Here is a 23,824-nt window from a genome sequence, read left to right on the forward strand (position 1 = left end):
ATGGTTTTGTTTTCACTTGATATTTTAGATGATTTCTCTTCAGTTCATATTGAAATCGAGAAGGAACTTGAACAGTCTGTTAGCGATATTATTTATGTTGCTTTTACTCTTAGCCCTGAAGCTAATCCTCCAATAAGGAACTCAGTTTTCAATATTTATTTTTTCAATATTTATATTTATTTTAAATTGGCAGCAAAATCTGATTTTTTTTTTTTTTTTAAATAAAAGCAAGTTTTATAAAAAAAGTTTTTAATTAGAGCTGGGTAAAGTCATGTAAATATTGAAGATGTTAAAATATTATTAAAATGATTATATAAAAATGATTTCACATTATTTTTAAAATATTGCCAGCATTTATTTATTTATTTTATTTATTTCTTTTGAAAAATTAGAACTTATTTATTATTTAATAATTTATTTTAATTAATTAATTAATTTAATTTATTTATTTAATTTATTATTAACAGCCAATTAGAGCTTATTTATTTATTATTTATTTACTGTATTTATTATTTATTTATTGCTTTTATTCTTTAAAAAAACAGCTGATTACAACTTATTTATTTATTATTTTTTAATTTATTTATTTTAATTAATTTATTTATTTTGCTGATTAGAGCTCATTTATTTATTTTTTATTTAATTAATTTATTTATTTATTTAATTAGAAAAACAGCTGATTAGAGCTTAATAAATTCTTTGAATATTTTTTTTAAAAAATGTTCCAATTTTCTATTAAAAAAATCCTGTAATTTTAAATGTATTTAATTGTTAAATAATAATCATCACTTTATAGACATTAAATAAAATAACAGGTTTTTTTGCTGGAAATTATACATAGAAACAGTGATACATATTGTACCACGTATCAACAGTTTAAACGTTTTCCATTTATCTCCAGCCTTTATATCTTCAGCTTCAGGACCTTCTGAATATCCAGGAGTTCATCTAAAAGATTTCTGACGCTTCTGTTGAATTTTCATTACGCAGAAAAACAAACTTTGTGCAGATTGAAACTTTTGAAAAATTCACATCGATTGACTTTGCTTTTTTTCCTTCCTTCCTCCCGTCTGACACAAATCGACTCCGTGACCCAGCGGGACGGCGAGACCTGTTAATATTTAATTCTTTCTTTCCCACAATGCACTGCGCTGGAACAAATCGGTTCTGCGCTGGAGATAAATAGTTATTGAAGATCCACGGTACATTGTGGCAATTACGCAATTTATATGCATGCGCTTGTAGTGTAAATAATGACTTTTCTATAGCAGGCTCGTTAAGGTGGTGAAATAAAGGACACGGGGAACACAGCAGCACCTCTAAAAGGCCTTTTTAAACTTTTATTCACTTAAATTCTTCAGTGTTTAAAGCAACAAGAAAACATTGAGAATGTCCTTTGGTGGGGTTTTTTTTGTCATTACACTTCAGCCTCATTTCATGTAAACCAAGATTCTTTGACGCTAGCACGCAGCCGCTACTTAAAAAACTGCATAATTTCAAAAAGAAATGGAAAAAAAACAAAATCTGCATGTTATTTATCTATCTAGATATAGAGCTGTAAGCAGCGAGTTGCGGGGGCCAAGCACCGGATCAGGACTTTTTCTGCGTTTTATTTTAAAGATATAGCAGATGGTCTTGTTCTATTTGTGTGTGTGTGGGGGGGGGGCACGGTTAATTATTCATAGTGCTACCTAAACAGGAATTTATGTACAGTTTGATGACATGAGGAGAGAAAACATCCTCATGATAAATTACCTGTGCAGGTGTTCTGACTATTGGAACACGTCCCATAATATTAAGTCTAATTTGATATCATTTTCAGGAGCAGATTGCACCAGCAGGTCTGCAAAAAATTTTTTAAACAACTTTTCAGACTCTAATGCACAAAACTTATTTTACTTCTAAAAAATTCAGATCCGTATTCGACACGACTCTGAGTACGACTGAGTCAAATCTCACGGGATTAAAATGAAGCGAATTTAAAATACGGCCGGAATGAAACACTTCTCCAGCATAATAACGAATAGAAAAATGATGTTTTCATGAGTATCACAGAAAAATAAATACAACCGAAGACGTTTTCTGGCTAGAAAAAACTTTCTAGAAAGACTCCGGAGCCTTCTCTTGGTGTTTAGGGCGTACAAGCAAGCACGATTCTTTAACATTGAATGAAAAAAACAGTATTTATTGCTAGTTATCATAGAAAACCTCTTTATTTTAGGATTTTTTTTCTTTGCTTTGTATTAAATAATTCTTTATCTTAGGTTGCAAAACTATGTATGACTAAAAATTTCAATATTCTGTTGTGGTTTAGAGCTAGCGAAGACCTAGATCGATAGCATAAGAAATCCATGGTATGTTAACATCATTCCGTCCGCCAGAAATCAGCTCATGTGGAAAATGAACACCAGCTAATGAGCTTAGGTTAATGATCTGAGTCTGTTTTGATTGTTAGCATGCGGCGCTTACGTTTCTCCGTCAACGCTAAAGCATCTGGAGCAGTTCCAGAGAGTTTGGCATCATCTTATCGGTGGATTTCAGACGAGGTTTTGCGAGCAGCGAGAACGAGAATTTTACAGAAATATGTTTATTTTTTAACGGGACGAAAGATATACGGAAGTAAGTCACTTCATCGCTGATTATTTTACATCCTCGACGTTAGCATGAACATTAGCATCAACATCAACACACGTCGTTCTGTCAGTTTTACATTCAATTGTCATGATTGAGATCAAAAAAATAATAATTTCCCAGCTCTCGGTGCTTGGCCCCCTAAAAACTAAAATTAATCCTCCATCTTTCCATTTTTCTTGTTAAACATTAAATATTTAACAAACACATCGCTCTTAAACACAGTTTATCAGTAATATGAGTCCTAATAATAATAATAATAATAATAATAATACAAAAAATTCTGTACTATTTATCGTAAAGAAAATAAATCTTTGTTAAATACAAAAATTAAATACGCTGATGATTTTTTATTTTTTTTTTAAGCTCTTCTTAATGGGTTTATTTGTGGACAGCTAATACACAAGTGCCGCACTGACCCGGACATCGGACAGTAAAATGATAAGAAAAGAAAAAACAAACAAAGGAGAAAAAAAAGGGGGGGGGTGATGGTTGAGGCTTTTTCACCAAATACAAGTGGAACGTTGATGGACTTCCTTTTGAAACGCAGCTCAGTCTGATCTCCACAACGCACTGACAGCAAAGAATGTTTATGATTTTTCTTCTCATGAGTCTTTATTTATTTATTTATTTACTTATTTTCGTTTGATTTTCTTTCTTTTTTTTGTTTTTTTTTTACCTTTTTTCTTTTTTTTTCTCTTTACAATTTTGTAAATAGTCCATGTGACCTGGACACATTCTCCATGTGAGGAAAGCCAAAAAGCAGTCCAAAGTTGCAGGCCTTCGCCATCTTGATCCCAAGTTACCGTGGCGATAAAGAGGAAGTAGCAAGATGCACTTCCTGTTTGCTCTTGGTGGAAAGGGTGTAGGCTGGAGGACGAGGACGAAGAGAAGGAGGAGGAGGAGGAAGAGGAAGAGGGGTGACTTTGAGTTTCTGCTATGGCTTAGTCCACCATACTCCTTCACGCCGACGCTTTTATGAAGCAATGCTTGGATAAATTCTCTAAATAACATCTTGTGATTCTTTTCTTTTTTTAATAGATTTGTAATATTTTTCAATTTTGTATACATATATATATTTATATATTTATTTCATGTCCTTTCAAATTTGCTCAGATTTCTGACCATGTGTAGCTTTGTGTATGTATTGTGCATTGTGTGTGTGTGTGTGTAGTGTAGTGTATTGTTTGTGTGTGTGTTTCTTTCTCAGAGGGTTAAAGCCCAGGTAGAGCGCAGCAGCATCAGCAGCATCAGGATGATGACGGAGGACGGCTCGGAGGTCCGATCCGAATCGGACGAGCCGTATCCTGCTTCGCCGTCGGAGCGAAACTTCTCACACAGCAAACCCGAGTATCCCGGAGCACACTGACACCTCACGTTGTTCACACACACCCCGCCGTTCTGGCAGCGGAGCAGCTCATCATCACACACTCGGGCTGCGAGAGACAGAAAGGAAGCAGAAACGTCAGAGAGAGAGAGAGAGGGAGAGAGAGAGAGAGAGAGAGAGAGAGAGAGAGGTCCGAGGAAGCACTCGCAGGAAGGAAGCGCTCAATAAAAACATCAACAGAGTGTGTGAGGGAAAAGAGAAAAGAGAAACAAATCAGTTTAAAGAAACAGAAATCACAGAAAGGACAAAAATAAAGAATCAAATAAGATCAATCTGCCCAACACAGCCCATAAATCTCTTAACACTCTCCTTCAGCTGTCTCTGAGAGGCTTTCCTTCCATTTCACCAGAGGAATAAACCCTCCTTCAAAACACCACAGATCTCAGATATACACTTCCTGTTCAAGGAAAACAAAAAAATCTTACACTTATAACTATACTAAGACCTTAGACTAATAAAATAAATATATTATTAAAAATACACTACAGCACCAAAAGTATTGGGACACCCCTCCAAATCATTGAGTTCAGGTGTTGTTCTTCAGGGGTTGGGCTCGGCCCCTTAGTTCCAGTGAAAGGAACTCTTAATGCTTCAGCTTCATACCAAGACATTTTGGACAATTTCATGCTCTTTGTGGGAACAGTTTGGGGATGACCCCTTCCTGTTCCAACATGACTGCACACCAGTGACCAAAGCAAGGTTCATAAAGACATGGATGAGTGAGTTTGGTGTGGAGGAACTTGACTGACCTGCACAGAGTCCTGACCTCAACCCATAGAACACCTTTGGGATGAATTAGAGTGGAGACTGTGAGCCAGACCTTCTCATCCAACATCAGTGCCTGACCTCACAAATGTGCTTCTAGAGGTATGGTCAAAAATGTCCATAAACACACTCCTAAACCTTGTGAAAAGCCTTCCCAGAAGAGTTGAAGCTGTTATAGCTGTAAAGGGCGGGACAACTCCATATTACATTCATGTGCAGTCTCCACTCTAATTCATCCCAAAGGTGTTCTATGGGGTTGAGGTCAGGACTCTGTGCAGGCCAGTCAAGTTCCTCCACACCAAACTCACTCATCCATGTCTTTATGGACCTTGCTTTGTGCACTGGTGTGCAGTCATGTTGGAACAGGAAAGGGTCATCCTCAAACTTCACACTCACTCACCATCACATTGGGTCACATGATCAAACTGGTGAAAGAAAATTGAATTTATCTACCATTTCCTAATACCTAGAACTAATTAATACCTAAAATTATGTATTAAATATTAACCCAATATAAAATAATTAAACCTTCATATTTTAAGATTTAAAGCTTCTTCTTCTGTCAGCCGATTGTCTTGGTGATTTTAAGAATGAATTCCTAGAATAAAGCAATAAAATCTGTCAATAAAATAAGAACTAAAGCCGATAAAATAAAATATAAAATAAAATATGTCTAAGGATTAATCTTCTTGTATTTGGTTAATTGGATTAATTAAAATATTTAAATTTATTTGAAATATTTAGCTCACACTGATGCTTATCACTGTCTGCATCTGACTAGTGCTTCATATATTTTTAAACCTGAAGTGGGTGTGGCCTAAATCAGATTTTTTTTAATTCATAAATTTCTTAAGCCCTTAATAAGTTATAGCATAAATTATAATTAAAAAAAATAAAAAGCAATGCTTATAATAAAAAATTATAAATTATAAATAATTTTGAATAAACTTTTAACAATTGAAGCTACCAAAAAAAACTTACACTTATAAAAAATGTAAAGACTTTATATATCATTACTTTTATTACATATATACTGAAATAATATATTTCAAGTTTAATTATTTTTATTTATTTTTATTTAACTATAATTAATTAATTATAATGAATATTTGTTGACTATAACAATAAATAAATAACACAGAACTTAAATCATGGCGTAAATGAATGAAATCAATGTTGCTTGAAATATTTTTGCTAAAATAATCCATTTCAATGATATATTTATTTATTTTTAAATTCTACACAGGTTGTGAATTGTGCTGTTCAATACGCAAATGAGAGCTCTGTGATTGGTTGAGAGAAGATCTGAGAGTCTAATACACGTAATATAGGTAAGATGGAAATATTTACCATCTCACACACACACACACACACACACACACACTGGTAGACCAGCCTAGCCTTATAGTAATTAGAGAAGCTCGTTAGCGTGTGATGTGTGAGTGATTTTAATGAAACGGACATGTTTTAGCTTAAGGACACAGCGATATAATTAGCAGGTTTTATTAATTAAGACATCGGCTCCTGACCTTGAACGCTGATCTGATCTAGCCGCTCTTTAAAGCCTAGCGTTTGTTGTAGCCGCTGATAAAAAGGCAGTGGTGATGGATGAGTTTAAGGTTTCCTGATGAACCGGCTACGTTCAGCGCCTCCTGTTTATCCGTTAAGTGGCTGCGGGTGAAGCGCAGGGTGAAAATAGAGCAGGAGACGTTTATCGAGCGCTTCCAACCCAAACATCAATAAGACCTATTAGTGAAGTGTCGCAGGCAGATCAGTGAAGGCAAAACTTTAATGAAAGGAGTGAAGATCTGCAGAGAACTGGAGAGCAGGAATTCTTCTGAAAGGAAGAAACAGAGCGGATCGATAGAAGTCCCCGTTTCTTCTTCTGGCTTAAAAGAGTAAAGAGTTCTTCCTGGGTTAGTCTTTAATGTTCCTTCCTTCCTCCCCTCTCTCTCTCTCTCTCTCTCTCTCTCTCTCTGTCTATTTCGCACTCTTTTTTCTCTCTATCACTCTGTTTCTCTCTCTCCTTCTCTCTTCTCTCTCTCCATTTCTCACTCCCCCCCATTTCTCTTTCTCTCTCCCTTTTCTCTCTCTCTCCCTCTCTATTTCTCTCTCTCCATCTCTCTCTTACTCTCCCTCTCTCTCTCCTCCCCAATGCCTGAGGAAAAGCTGCAATTTTTCCCGCGCTCCTTTGCTATGATTTATGAGCGTGATTGAAGCTAACATACTTCCCTATTCTCTAAAAAAAAAAGGAAAAGTAAAGCCCATAAAGCCGTGCTTGAGTTCCCGCAGCCATAAACACTATAACCTCTAAATGCCATGCGCTCGTTCCAGCTAATAAACACCGCCGTCCGTTTTCAATAAAACGCTCCTGACGTCCTTTAAGAAGCCTGGGCCGCGGGTGCAGATGGACGCGGTGGCTCCGCCCCTCCGTTCCGCTCCGTCACGTTTGAGGGTCCGTGTAAACACGGCGCGAGTGCTGAGGAAATGGAGCGCTTTATTAGGTTTACTTTTGATATGAGGGTATAATATTTACCCAGGGCGGCGCTAGGCTAGGTGAACACCGCGCACACAACGCCTGCTGTTTGAAGAGATTGGAGTTTTTAATTGCCTACTTCAGTTTGCATACAGATGGAGAAAACACAGACGTGTGGCTGAGGACCACGATGAACTGACCACGATGAACTGACCACGATGAACTGATCACGATGAACTGACCACAATGAACTGATCAGGACGAACTGATCACGATGAACTGACCACGATGAACTGATCACGACGAACTGATCACGATGAACTGATCACGATGAACTGATCACGATGAACTGATCACGACGAACTGACCACGATGAACTGATCACGACAAACTGACCACGATGAACTGATCACGATGAACTGACCACGACAAACTGACCACGATGAACTGATCACGATGAACTGACCACGATGAACTGATCACGATGAACTGATCACGATGAACTGACCACGACAAACTGACCACGATGAACTGATCACGACAAACTGACCACGATGAACTGACCACGACGAACTGACCACGATGAACTGATCACGATGAACTGATCACGATGAACTGATCATGATGAACTAATCACGATGAACTGATCACGACAAACAGACCACGATGAACTGATCACGACAAACTGATCACGATGAACTGACCACAATGAACTGATCAGGACGAACTGATCACGATGAACTGACCACGATGAACTGATCACGACGAACTGATCACGATGAACTGATCACGATGAACTGATCACGATGAACTGATCACGACAAACTGACCACGATGAACTGATCACGACAAACTGACCACGATGAACTGATCACGATGAACTGACCACGACAAACTGACCACGATGAACTGATCACGATGAACTGACCACGATGAACTGATCACGATGAACTGATCACGATGAACTGACCACGACAAACTGACCACGATGAACTGATCACGACAAACTGACCACGATGAACTGACCACGACGAACTGACCACGATGAACTGATCACGATGAACTGATCACGATGAACTGATCATGATGAACTAATCACGATGAACTGATCACGACAAACAGACCACGATGAACTGATCACGACAAACTGACCACGATGAACTGACCACGACGAACTGACCACAATAAAACACGATAAAACAATCAGTTTTATTCACTGATTTACAAAATTTACAAAAAAAAAAACATTATTTTGTTGTTCAGCTTGTGAGTAAACTCAGAAAAGGAATTATTTTATATAATCTTCTTCTTCTCCTTTTTCTTCTTCTTCTTCTTTTCATCCCTCTTTTCTCTCTTCTCCTTCTTTTTATCCCTGATTTCCCTTCACTTCTTCTTCATCTTTTTCTTCTTCATCACCTTCTTCTTCTCAACAAACTGAGACAAGACAACTGATCAAATTCAAAGTCTCTCTCTCTCTCTCTCTCTCTCTCTCTCTCTCTCTCTCTCTCTCTCTCAAGTAAATACTGTTATCAAACTATAAAAGAATCACTTATCCATGATTATGTACGATATTCTGTGATATTTTTAGATTAGATTATCATACAGTGAAAATGTTAAACTGTCTTCACACACACACACACACACACACACACACACACACACACACACAGTAGTCCTCATGTTTGTTTGTTTGATGGTTGTTCCTGAGGTGTTTGATGATGGAACGCTTCATGACGCTCTCTCGCTGGTTATGTGATCACTTCCAAATCTTTTTTTTTCCTCGTCCGTCTAGACGGAGATATTTTTGAAAAATGCTCTTTGTGTGGACGAGATTTTTTTCAGAAAGAGGAGGTCAAAAAATAGCTGTGTGTGTGTGTGTGTGTGTCCTTCCTATATCTCTTCTTTATAAGTCTCTCTTCTCTATTCCCCACCGGGCCTGAAGGTCTAACACCATTATATATGTGTTATTGTGTGTGTGTGTGTGTGTGTGTGTGTACTTTCATATGAGGTTGTGTAAGATTGTGAGCGTGCCTGTGCATGACTCGGTGTGCATGTGTGCAGCAGTGTAATCCTGCCAGTCATGTTCACCTCTGCACCACACACACACACACACACACACACACACAAAATGATTTCTTCCAAGATTCTATCCTCAACAGGACTCATTCCTGTGAATCAAGATTCTGAACACACACTCTGTCTGTGTGTGTGTGTGTGTGTGGTGCAGAGCAGCCAAGCTAATTGTTAGCACAGGCTTCCTCACATGTAGCTTATGATAAATATTAGCTCAGCTGTTCACTTCTGACTGCTTTGATACACAAAACCAGGCTTTTTCCTGTTTTCCCAAATTCTAAACTCTACACACACACACACACACACACACACTCGCTGCTGCATTCCTCAGTGACAAAACCAGAAAAGAGAGTGTGTGCAGCTCATTAAAGAAGCAGGACCACCAGGAGGTTCTCATACTGCGCTCCAAACACAGAGACGTGTAATCAGTGCCTGCAGGAGAATGATTAGCTGGCTCAGGTGTGTGTGTGTGTGTATGTATGTGTGGTGTGTGTGTGTGTGTGTGTGTGTGTGGTGTGTGTGTGTGTGTGTGTGTGTGTGTGTGGCTGCATTGGAACACGAGTGTGAGGTTTAATTTGCTCTGGATTGGGAGTTTGTGCTCGAATGAAAGGTCACAGCAGATCATCACTCCATCTGGAGCTGGCGGTGAAGAGACGCTCACGCCGTCACCGGGCCAAACAACATGCACCAACAAGAGAGAGAGAGAGAGAGAGAGAGAGAGAGAGAGCAGGAGGAATATATTCAGGGATGGAGATAGAGAGATATGGCTAAGGAGCTAAGGAGAGGAGAAACAGCATGAGAGAGATTATCAGATAAAAGAGCGGAGGAAACAAACAAGATGGGAACAAAGAAGGGGAGATTGATGGGAGGAGAAAAAGAGGTGTGAATGAAAAAGAGGGGAAGGAAGGAAGGAAGGAAGGAAGGAAGGAAACATTGGAATAAAGATCAGAAGGCTGTCAGTCAAGGAAAGAAGGACGTGAGTAAAGAAAGAATACACGAAAGGAAGGAAAAAAAGGAGAATTAGAATTAAAGCAAGGAAGGGGAAGTAGAGGTGGAAGGAAGGAAGGAAGGAAACAGTGGGATAAAGATCAAAAGGTTGTTAGATAAGGAATGAAGGGAGTGAGTGATGAAGGGAAACATGGAGGGAAGAAAGAAAGAATAGAATAAAAGGAAGGAAGAAGAAGTAAAGAAGGTAGGAAGGAAGGAAGGAAGGAAGGAAGGAAGGAAGGAAACAGTGAGATAAAGATCAAAAGGTTGTTAGATAAGGAATGAAGGGAGTGAGTGATGAAGGGAAACATGGAGGGAAGAAAGAAAGAATAGAATAAAAGGAAGGAAGAAGAAGTAAAGAAGGTAGGAAGGAAGGAAGGAAGGAAGGAAGGAAGGAAACATTGTGAAAGAGATAAGAAGGTAGAAACAAGGAAGTAAGAAAGAAAGAACAAAATAAAGGGAAAGAAGGAAACAAATGAATGAAGGAGCAGAAATCTTTGGGCTTCTGATCAGAAGGAGACTCTATAACTTCATCATTTGCTTCATTGCCTCAGTGAGGTAAGAATGGCAAGAGAGAAGGAAGGAAGGAAGGAAGGAAGGAAGAGAAAGAGAGAGGAAATAGAGGAAAGAAAAGCAGAAGGTACTAAAGCAAGAAATAAACAGGTAGAAGTGAAGAAGAAGGACAGGAGCAGGGGACAAAGCAAGGAGAAATAAAATGAATGAAAAAGGGAGAGAGGTGAAGAGAGCGAGGGAAAAACAGAGGGAACAAATAATGAAAAAAGAGCAGCAGGCAAATAGAAATAGAGAACTTGAAGAAAAAAGAAAGGGAATAAAGAAATGGGTAAAGAACGAAAAAGAGGAAGAAAAGAAAGGGAGTAAGTAAGAAAAAAAAGAAAAAAACAGACAGATGGAAAAGAAAAGAACGGATAAATGGAGAAAGAGAAAAAACGTAAGAAATTAAAATTGACAAAGAAGAAAAGTCAGGAAAAAGGAGAGAGAGAGAGAGAGAGAGAGGAAAAAGAAGAAGAAGAAGAAGACAAAGAATACAATATAACCCATTATATGACAAAAATAGGGAAGGAAATAATTAATAGTGAAAGGTAAAGAGAAAGAGAAAGAACGGAGGGAGTGAGAAAATGTGAAAATATGAAAATGAAAAATAAAAAAGTGACAAAGATAGAAAGAAAAGAAAAGGAAAGGAGTAAAGGTAAGAGATGCTGAAATGGAGGAAAGAAAAGCAGTAAAGAACGATATAGACATAAAAATACATCAAAGAAAGTAAATAGCGATAGAGAGAGTGAGGAAAGAGAGAGAAAAAGACAAAGAGAGTGAGACAGGGAGAGAGTAAGACAGAATTAGTTAGAGAGGGTTAGATGAGAGAGAGAGAGAGAGAGAGAGAGAGAGAGAATAACAGAAAGAAAATAAGGCAAAGAAAAAGTGAGACTGGGAGAGAGTATGGCAGAGAGAGAGAGAGAGAGAGAGAGAGAGAGAGTGAGACAGGAAGAGTAAGACATCAAGAAAAAGAGACAAAGAGAGTGAGACAGGTAGAGAGTAAGAAATAGAGGAAAGAGAGAGAGAGAGAGAGAGGCAGAGAGAGAGAGAGAGAGAGAGAGTGAGAGAGGCAGAGAGAGAGAGAGAGAGACAGGAAGAGAGTATGAGAGTAAGAAATAGAGGAAAGAGAGAGAGAGAGAGAGAGAGAGAGAGAGAGAGTGAGACAGGAAGAGTAAGAAATAGAGAAAAAGAGACAAAAAGAGTGGAGAGAGTAAGGCAGAGAGAGAGTGCGACAGGAAGAGTAATACAGAGAAAAAGAGACAAAGAGAGAGAGAGACAGGGAGAGAGGAGAGAGTAAGGCAGAGATTGCGACAGGGAGAGAGTGAGACAGGGAGAGAGTGAGACAGTTTGGTGTGCTGTACTACTTACATTTGCAGCCATTGTCCCATAAATATCCGGGGAGACACTGGTGACACTTACTGCCTGTGGCTCCGCTCTTACACTTACAGAACCCTGTGCCATTACACCGGTCACTCTCTGAGCCCAACGGATTACAATTACAGTCTGCAGAGACACACACACACACACACACACACACAGCACAGATGCTCTGCATCGCATCATCACATCACCTCGGCTCATGAACTCATGACCTTCAGCCCTGAGTGTCGCTCTGATCCGCTATTATTACAGCCAAGCTCTGCTGCAGCGCTACTGTGTGACTGAGATGAGCTGAGAGATGGATGGAGGAAGGAGAAAACTGCACACTGCACACACACACACACACTGTAGACACACACTGTAGACACACACACACTATACACAATATAAACAGTCTGGTCCAACAGTCTGTGAAAGAAAGAAAGAAAGAAAGAAAGAACAAAATGTAAGAAAGAAAGAAAGAAAGAAAGAAAGAAAGAAAGAAAGAAAGAAAGAAAGAACAAAATTTAAGTAAGAAAGAAAGAAAGAAAGAAAGAAAGAAAGAAAGAAAGAAAGAAAGAAAGAAAGAAAGAAAAGTGTGTTGTAGTTAGAGTTTCCTTCTTAGCTCTTTTTATAACTGATGAAATAAAAAGATTTAATATTCTATAAGACCCAAGAGAAGTGGATTTATCTCACTCTTCATTAATATGGAAAAGATATTACTGTCACTCTCACTGTTACTACCTTTACTATTACTGTTACTACCTTTACTATTACTGTTACTACCTTTACTATTACTGTTACTGTTACTACCTTTACTATTACTGTTACTACCTTTACTATTACTGTTACTATTACTACCTTTACTATTACTGTTACTGTTACTACCTTTACTATTACTATTACTGTTACTACCTTTACTATTACTGTTACTACCTTTACTATTACTGTTACTGTTACTACCTTTACTATTACTGTTACTGTTACTACCTTTACTATTACTATTACTGTTACTACCTTTACTATTACTATTACTGTTACTACCTTTACTATTACTGTTACTACCTTTACTATTACTGTTACTGTTACTACCTTTACTATTACTGTTACTGTTACTACCTTTACTATTACTATTACTGTTACTACCTTTACTATTACTGTTACTGCCTTTACTATTACTGTTACTACCTTTACTATTACTATTACTGTTACTACCTTTACTATTACTGTTACTGTTACTACCTTTACTATTACTGTTACTGTTACTACCTTTACTATTACTATTACTGTTACTACCTTTACTATTACTGTTACTGCCTTTACTATTACTGTTACTACCTTTACTATTACTATTACTGTTACTACCTTTACTATTACTGTTACTGTTACTACCTTTACTATTACTGTTACTGTTACTACCTTTACTATTACTATTACTGTTACTACCTTTACTATTACTGTTACTGCCTTTACTATTACTGTTACTGTTACTACCTTTACTATTACTATTACTGTTACTACCTTTACTATTACTGTTACTGTTACTACCTTTACTATTACTGTTACTGTTACTACCTTTACTATTACTATTACTGTTACTACCTTTACTATTACTGTTACTACCTTTACTATTACTGTTACTACCTTTACTATTACTATTACTGTTACTACCTTTACTATTACTGTTACTGTTACTACCTTTACTATTACTATTACTGTTACTACCTTTACTATTACTGTTACTACCTTTACTATTACTATTACTGTTACTACCTTTACTATTACTGTTACTACCTTTACTATTACTATTACTGTTACTACCTTTACTATTACTGTTACTACCTTTACTATTACTGTTACTGTTACTACCTTTACTATTACTGTTACTGTTACTACCTTTACTATTACTGTTACTGTTACTACCTTTACTATTACTGTTACTGTTACTACCTTTACTATTACTGTTACTACCTTTACTATTACTATTACTGTTACTACCTTTACTATTACTGTTACTACCTTTACTATTACTATTACTGTTACTACCTTTACTATTACTACTGTTACTGTTACTACCTTTACTATTACTGTTACTATTACTACCTTTACTATTACTGTTACTGTTACTACCTTTACTGTTACTGTTACTACCTTTACTATTACTGTTACTACCTTTACTATTACTATTACTGTTACTACCTTTACTATTACTGTTACTACCTTTACTATTACTATTACTGTTACTACCTTTACTATTACTGTTACTACCTTTACTATTACTATTACTGTTACTACCTTTACTATTACTGTTACTACCTTTACTATTACTATTACTGTTACTACCTTTACTATTACTGTTACTACCTTTACTATTACTACTGTTACTATTACTACCTTTACTATTACTGTTACTGTTACTACCTTTACTATTACTGTTACTGTTACTACCTTTACTATTACTACTGTTACTGTTACTACCTTTACTATTACTGTTACTGCCTTTACTATTACTGTTACTGCCTTTACTATTACTGTTACTGTTACTACCTTTACTATTACTGTTACTACCTTTACTATTACTGTTACTGTTACTACCTTTACTATTACTGTTACTGTTACTGCCTTTACTATTACTACTGTTACTACCTTTACTATTACTGTTACTGTTACTACCTTTACTATTACTGTTACTGTTACTACCTTTACTATTACTGTTACTGTTACTGCCTTTACTATTACTACTGTTACTACCTTTACTGTTACTGTTACTACCTTTACTATTACTGTTACTACCTTTACTATTACTATTACTGTTACTACCTTTACTATTACTGTTACTACCTTTACTATTACTATTACTGTTACTACCTTTACTATTACTGTTACTACCTTTACTATTACTATTACTGTTACTACCTTTACTATTACTGTTACTACCTTTACTATTACTGTTACTGTTACTACCTTTACTATTACTGTTACTGTTACTACCTTTACTATTACTGTTACTATTACTACCTTTACTATTACTGTTACTGTTACTACCTTTACTGTTACTGTTACTACCTTTACTATTACTGTTACTACCTTTACTATTACTATTACTGTTACTACCTTTACTATTACTGTTACTACCTTTACTATTACTATTACTGTTACTACCTTTACTATTACTGTTACTACCTTTACTATTACTATTACTGTTACTACCTTTACTATTACTGTTACTACCTTTACTATTACTATTACTGTTACTACCTTTACTATTACTGTTACTACCTTTACTATTACTACTGTTACTATTACTACCTTTACTATTACTGTTACTGTTACTACCTTTACTATTACTGTTACTACCTTTACTATTACTGTTACTACCTTTACTATTACTGTTACTGTTACTACCTTTACTATTACTGTTACTACCTTTACTATTACTGTTACTATTACTACCTTTACTATTACTGTTACTGTTACTACCTTTACTATTACTATTACTGTTACTACCTTTACTATTACTGTTACTACCTTTACTATTACTGTTACTGTTACTACCTTTACTATTACTGTTACTGTTACTACCTTTACTATTACTATTACTGTTACTACCTTTACTATTACTATTACTGTTACTACCTTTACTATTACTGTTACTACCTTTACTATTACTGTTACTGTTACTACCTTTACTATTACTGTTACTGTTACTACCTTTACTATTACTATTACTGTTACTACCTTTACTATTACTGTTACTGCCTTTACTATTACTGTTACTACCTTTACTATTACTATTACTGTTACTACCTTTACTATTACTGTTACTGTTACTACCTTTACTATTACTGTTACTGTTACTACCTTTACTATTACTATTACTGTTACTACCTTTACTATTACTGTTACTGCCTTTACTATTACTGTTACTACCTTTACTATTACTATTACTGTTACTACCTTTACTATTACTGTTACTGTTACTACCTTTACTATTACTGTTACTGTTACTACCCTTTACTATTACTATTACTGTTACTGCCTTTACTATTACTGTTACTGCCTTTACTATTACTGTTACTGTTACTACCTTTACTATTACTATTACTGTTACTACCTTTACTATTACTGTTACTGTTACTACCTTTACTATTACTGTTACTGTTACTACCTTTACTATTACTGTTACTGTTACTACCTTTACTATTACTGTTACTGTTACTACCTTTACTATTACTGTTACTGTTACTACCTTTACTATTACTGTTACTGTTACTACCTTTACTATTACTGTTACTACCTTTACTATTACTATTACTGTTACTACCTTTACTATTACTGTTACTACCTTTACTATTACTATTACTGTTACTACCTTTACTATTACTGTTACTACCTTTACTATTACTATTACTGTTACTACCTTTACTATTACTGTTACTGTTACTACCTTTACTATTACTGTTACTGTTACTACCTTTACTATTACTGTTACTACCTTTACTATTACTATTACTGTTACTACCTTTACTATTACTGTTACTACCTTTACTATTACTATTACTGTTACTACCTTTACTATTACTACTGTTACTGTTACTACCTTTACTATTACTGTTACTATTACTACCTTTACTATTACTGTTACTGTTACTACCTTTACTGTTACTGTTACTACCTTTACTATTACTGTTACTACCTTTACTATTACTATTACTGTTACTACCTTTACTATTACTGTTACTACCTTTACTATTACTATTACTGTTACTACCTTTACTATTACTGTTACTACCTTTACTATTACTATTACTGTTACTACCTTTACTATTACTGTTACTACCTTTACTATTACTATTACTGTTACTACCTTTACTATTACTGTTACTACCTTTACTATTACTACTGTTACTATTACTACCTTTACTATTACTGTTACTGTTACTACCTTTACTATTACTGTTACTGTTACTACCTTTACTATTACTACTGTTACTGTTACTACCTTTACTATTACTGTTACTGCCTTTACTATTACTGTTACTGCCTTTACTATTACTGTTACTGTTACTACCTTTACTATTACTGTTACTACCTTTACTATTACTGTTACTGTTACTACCTTTACTATTACTGTTACTGTTACTGCCTTTACTATTACTACTGTTACTACCTTTACTATTACTGTTACTGTTACTACCTTTACTATTACTGTTACTGTTACTACCTTTACTATTACTGTTACTGTTACTGCCTTTACTATTACTACTGTTACTACCTTTACTATTACTACTGTTACTGTTTTTATTTATATTTTATTCATAGTACTTATTTTAGTACTACTATTACTACCTTAACTGTTACTAATACAAGCAGGAATGTTACTCCTATTGCTACCATTACTGAAACTGTAACTGCTGTTACTATTAGTGTTACTCTCACTGCCATTACTACTGCTGTTATTACTGTTACTCTTATTGTTACTGTTACTATCATTACTGTTACTCTTTCCCTGTTACTACTGTTACTGCTGTCATTATTACTGTTATTACTTTTCCTGTTACTCTCACTGTTACTATTATTACCCTTACTGTTACTGTTATTACCTTTACTTATTGATATTATTAATACTGTCAGTATTAGATACTTTTATTGTTGCTATTGTTCCTTTTAATATTACTCTAATTATTACTGATACTTTTATTACTTTCACACACACACACACACACACTCTACTGAAGCCATGTTAATTTGTACATCACCCGCAGTCACACAGCTACAGAAATACACACGAGTGATGGTGAGGATGAGGAGGCAGGATATACAGCCAGGTGATGAGTGACAGGTTGAAGGGATGAGGTCATGATGCTAAGCATGTTGCTAAGCTCTGTTTGTGTGTGTGTGTGTGAGTGAGATGACATAATGAGATGGAGCGAAAGGCCCACTGACCTATACACACATTCTCATCGTCGAGCTCGGCCGAAGCATTGCGGTAGAAGCCCAGCTTGCAGAGCTGACAGTGCTGCCCCCTAGTGTTGTGCTTACAGCTCACACAAATCACCGTGTTTAACAGCTCGATGTAGCTGCAGCGGTTCGAGTGGCCGAAACACTCGCAGTCTTGCACACAGGGAGAGAAATGGGACCGGGTCTGTAAGCCAGTTGTGTGTGTGTGTGTGTAGTGTATATGTTGGAACGGCTCATGCTTGGCTCGGAAAAGCAGGATGACGGATCGCTTTAAGACTCATGATAAAGCAATGGTGTTAGTTTAAGCGCCATGTGTGTGTGTGTGTGTGTGTGATGGGGAAAGTTTGCTAAGTTTAGGAAGACAGATGTTGATTGCCTTAGGAGTCATGATGTGTGTTTATGTGTCAGCAAGGTGCTTCGGATCATGACCGTGTGTGTGTGCGGGTGGGGTGCGTGTGCGTGTATGTGTGTGTGTGTGTGTGTATGCATGCTCGGTTAGGAAAGCAGGATGTCGGGGTGCTTCGAGAATTAAAAGAAAGCGCATGTGAGTGAGTTAGCGAGGCGCTGAGTTTCGAGCACACGTTACCGGATGATGATGTTGATGATGATGATGATGATGATGAAGAAAACAGTACAATGGAGGAAGTGTTAGACAAAACCACAAACTGATGCAATCTTCAACTGCATAGGATTGAAAATTACATCCAGCTGGGTTTGTTTTAACACGAGTGAAAAAAACATCTGCTGGAAATAAAAGATGTACGTTTACACGTGATAGAGACACGTGATGATAATCAGTTACTGTGTTCTAATCGGAATGAAGGATCTTCTTCAGAAAACAGCTGGTTAATGCAGTAAATAAATAAATAAAACACGTGCACTGAACACGAAGAGCGTCTCATACCAGACAAACGCTCCTGTCTGTGGAAAATGCTGAGGGCTGAATGAGTTCTGCAAAATTATCATTTACTTCTTTCTCTCTTTCTCATTTTTATTTTCTTCATCCTTTTCTTTTTTATTCTTGTCCTCTTTCATTATTTGGTTCTACAATCATGTACATATGTGTTTCTCCTACCTTCTACCCTGTTTTTCTTTCTTTCTTTCTTTCTTTCTTTCTTTCTTTCTTTCTTTCTTTCTGTTTTTTCCTTCTCCTTTTCTCTCCACCATTTTCCTATTTCTTTTGTCTCTCTCTCTCACTTTCCTTGCTTTTCTCTCTATGTCTCAGTTTCATGTTCTGTCTTTTCTTTTCTTTTCCCTTTTTTATTTTTTCTCTGTCTCTTTCAGCTTTTCCTTCCTTCCTTCATTTTTTCTTTCATTCTTTCATTTATTTTATTTCATTGTCTATTCTCAATTAATTATTTCTTTCTTTTTCATGCTCTGTTAAATTTTTCTTTCTTTCTTTCTTTCTTTCTTTCTTTCTTTCTTTCTTTCTTTCTTTCTTTCTTTCTTTCTTTCTTTCTTTCTTTCTTCCTTCCTTCCTTCCTTCCTTCCTTCCTTCCTTCCTTCCTCCCTCCCACCCTCCCTCCCCACATTTCTGATACTACACATGGATAAAGGTCTGGAGATTCTTCATCATTATGCAGTGTTATGATTATAAACATTTTCCCCTCTGTCTGTCAGAGTGTTTAATCCTTCAGTCTGAAGCTCTGACTGATGCATTAATACTCCACTCGTTTCAATACTCTACTCATTTATTTGAGGATTCAATTGTTATTATTTAAATGATCGTGTTTTTAGTCACATGACCAGGACGTTTCCTGTTGCCTTATAAGGAATGGTGAGGAGGTGTGTCATCTGAGGTGGATCATTCAGTCCGGGTGGGTGATGATTATAAAGCGGAGTATCGGCTCACGCTCGGACGGGGGAGAGGAGCTGGAACTCTGGCAGCCCTACATTCCCTACATCCCAGTCCCTATATACATCCCAAAATAACAAAGCTTTCCAGGTCACAGGTATTGGAGCGCCGCGCCCTACCTAGCATCCCTACATCAGACGAATGAAAGGAGCCCAGACGCCGTATTGATTCTGTCAGACGAACTGTGAGGAATTACACCTCCTTATCTCAAGTACAGGAAATTCCCCATCTATCCATCTTCTGTACAGTTTCCCTCAGAACAGAGGCGTGACTCGTCCCAGTTTCACACTGGGAAGGGACCGGGAATGGGGGAGGGGTCTGACTCGGCTCGATTCCACTCCAGTCCAGTCTGAGTGATGCGCCACTGGGTTCTTACACATAGACTGGAATAATGCAGAAAAAATCATTTCTTTCTTTCTTTCTTTCTTTCTTTCTTTCTTTCTTTCTTTCTTTCTTTCTTTCTTTCTTTCTTTCTTTCTTTCTTTCTTTCTCTCTGGTCTTTTTTCCTTCTTGTTCTGTCTGTCCATCTCTCTCTCTCTCTCTCTGTCTACTTGCTTTGTCTGTCTGTCCATCTCTTTCTCTGTAAGTTCCTCTATATTCATTGCCAACTTCTCAACTACCTTTCTTTCTTTCTTTCTTTCTTTCTTTCTTTCTTTCTTTCTTTCTTTCTTTCTTTCTTTCTTTCTTTCTTTCTTTCTTTCTTTCTTTCTTTCTTTCTTTCTTTCTCTGTATGCCAGTTTGTCTGTCTGTCCATCCTTCCCCCCTCTCTCTTTAATACAAATGAAGTCTTTAAAAGCTTTGAGCAGTAATCCCACCCCTCAGCTCACTCTTGACCAATCAGAACATTACACCACAGTCAGCTTATGATATATATATATATATGTGTGTGTGTGTGTGTGTGTGTGTACACCAATTTGGTGAAGTCAATATACTGCTGTCTGTGTTTGTGCACAGGGCTTTCTTTATCAGGATCCGGATTGAGGTCAGGTCCCACACGCACGCACACACACACACACATGCGCGCACACACACACACACACACGCACACACACACGCACGCACACACGCACGCACACACACGCGCGCACACACATATACACACACACACACACATACACACACACATACATGCACACACACACACATGCACACGCACACACACACACACGTACGCACACACACGCGCGCACACACACATATACACACACACACACACACACATGCACACACACACACACACGCGCACGCACACACACATATACACACACACACACACACACACGCACACACACACGCACGCACACACGCACGCACACACACGCGCGCACACACATATACACACACACATACACACACACATACATGCACACACACACACATGCACACGCACACACACACACACGTACGCACACACACGCGCGCACACACACATATACACACACACACACACACACATGCACACACACACACACACGCGCACGCACACACACGCACGCACACACGCGCGCACACACACATATACACACACACACATACATGCACACACACACACATGCATGCACGCACACACACGCGCGCACACACACACACGCGCGCACACGCGCACGCACACATACACACACACACATACACACACACATACATGCACACACACACGCACGCACGCACACACGCACGCACACACACACACACACGCGCACACACGCACGCACACACACGTGCGCACACACACATATACACACACACATACACACACACATACATGCAGACACACACACATGCACACGCACACACACGCACGCACACACACGCACGCACACATACATACATGCACACACACGCACACACACACACGCACACACACATACATGCACACACACGCACACACACATGCACACACACACACACACACACATACACACACACATACACATACATGCACATCTGTCCTCAGTATGAAGCGCAAGTCCAAAGCTGCCTGGATGTGTCAGTCATTTACAACCCATCTCTCTCTCTCTCACTCTCTCTCTCTCTCTCTCTCACACACACACACACACACACACAGCCTGAGGATATATAATGATCCTGAGTGCACCACCACCGACGTTAGTATTTCATCACTAACACTAATGTCAGTTTAGATTTAAACTCTTCACTCGACTCCTCAGAGCTGATTTATTTACTCAGACAATAACACACCGCTCTGTACATTTACATCCTCCTCTTTCTGACCATCACTCCTTCTTTCCTTTTTCCCCACTCCTCTATCTTTTTTCCTCTTTCATTCATACATATATACAAACTGCTTTCTAGATCTCTTTTTTCATTATTTTGTCACTTCTTTTTCATTCTTGTCCTTTATTCACATCTTTATATCTTTATTCATTCTACCTTCTTGTCTACCTCCCATTTCTTTCTTTCTTTCTTTTTCTTTCTTTCTTTCTTTCTTTCTTTCTTTCTTTCTTTCTTTCTTTCTTTCTTTCTTTCTTTCTTTAATCAACCAGCATTTTCTTTCTTTTTTTCTTTCTTTTCTTTCTTTCTTTCTTTCTTTTTTACATTTTCACTCTTCTGCCTCCTGTTACCACCAGTTTGTCCCTTTCAGCTTATTTATTTATTTATTTAATTTTTTTATTTCCTTCCTTCCTTCCCTCCCTCCCTCCCTCCCTTCTTATTGAAATATGGCACATTTATGATACAGTACTTTCAACATGGGTTCCGGCAGTTAAACAATATCTACAATCACTTTATTTTTACTAGCTAAGTTTACTTTTTCATAACGAAAGGTTGGAAGCGATTGAAAGCGGTATTAGATCAAAAGAATATCATCGACTCTTTCACAAGTTTACAAGCTTTTTCTCTTAGCATGTTGGTCCAGTCGCCTCGTGATGTCTCCAAGTTGTGTGTTGTTTCAGAAAAGCACACAAACCTCATGCCTCATACAAGAAATGAGAAAAAGCCACATGACCTACAGCACCTGTAATTTCACATCTTAGCCAAAAATTCAAGCCCTTATCAGGAGTCCTTCAAGTAACACACTTTATTGAACCAGCCCACTATCACCCGCTTCAAGAGCTCACTCAGGTGTTTACAGGTAAACAAAACTCCAAAACAAACAGGAAGTGGAAGATACCAGGGTAAGTTTTTATGCAAACACAGGGTTAATTTCAGATTCATACAGTAGAACGGGAGGAATAAATGTCTGTATGAATCTGTGTTTAAACTCCTACCTCTCTGAACGGAGGACACGGTGGGCAAATCAACCTGAGGAGCTACTGCACACATTACAGAGAAACACAAAACAAACAAACAAAAAAAACAGAACTAATTAAATGAATCATGAAGAATTAGACAGAAATAAATTCTTATTATGACTTTAAAAGATATTTTAACACAAGCACAATGACATTGTGAGTGTGATATGCCAACATGCTGGACGCAGGAAACATTATTTACAGCTTTCCTTTTTCCGAAGAGTTCTTTGTGGATGATGAATGAGTCAGAATTGGGATTATGTAGATTAGACCTACATGGTTTAGACTAACACACTGGTCAGTGGAACAGAAATACTTTTATTTGTGTAATTGTTATAAAAACAATTGCAGGAACAATTTCTCTACAGAACTTTCTATTATCTCAAGCATAAAAGTTCTCTCAATAAAGAGTGAAAACTATGATGAATAAACAAATTATGAATGTGAATACAAATGAGAATAAATTATCTTAACCAATCACACACACACCTGATGTATAGAGATATATCTCTAGACGATATTCACAC

The 23,824-nt window shown here is 37.2% G+C and overlaps 1 protein-coding gene across 6 annotated transcripts in view; it reads right to left on the reverse strand.

The window, feature by feature from the left end:
• Positions 1 to 1,331: 1,331 nt before the first annotated feature.
• Positions 1,332 to 23,824, reverse strand: part of ntng1a (netrin g1a) — a 203,321-nt gene continuing 180,828 nt past the window's right edge. For 2 of the 6 annotated variants that reach the window (XM_058389803.1, XM_058388138.1), the window contains one exon: positions 1,332 to 4,067. In XM_058389803.1, the coding sequence (XP_058245786.1) occupies positions 3,838 to 4,067 (230 nt within the window). In that variant the 3' untranslated portion in view covers positions 1,332 to 3,837. Of the gene's footprint in view, positions 4,068 to 12,239; positions 12,375 to 18,176; positions 18,345 to 23,273; positions 23,319 to 23,824 lie in introns of all 6 variants that reach the window. The other 4 variants (XM_058385771.1, XM_058386585.1, XM_058387317.1 and 1 more) reach the window with 4 other exon arrangements.

Source organism: Hemibagrus wyckioides, linkage group LG01, assembly GCF_019097595.1.
Source record: "Hemibagrus wyckioides isolate EC202008001 linkage group LG01, SWU_Hwy_1.0, whole genome shotgun sequence".
NCBI lineage: Eukaryota > Metazoa > Chordata > Actinopteri > Siluriformes > Bagridae > Hemibagrus > Hemibagrus wyckioides.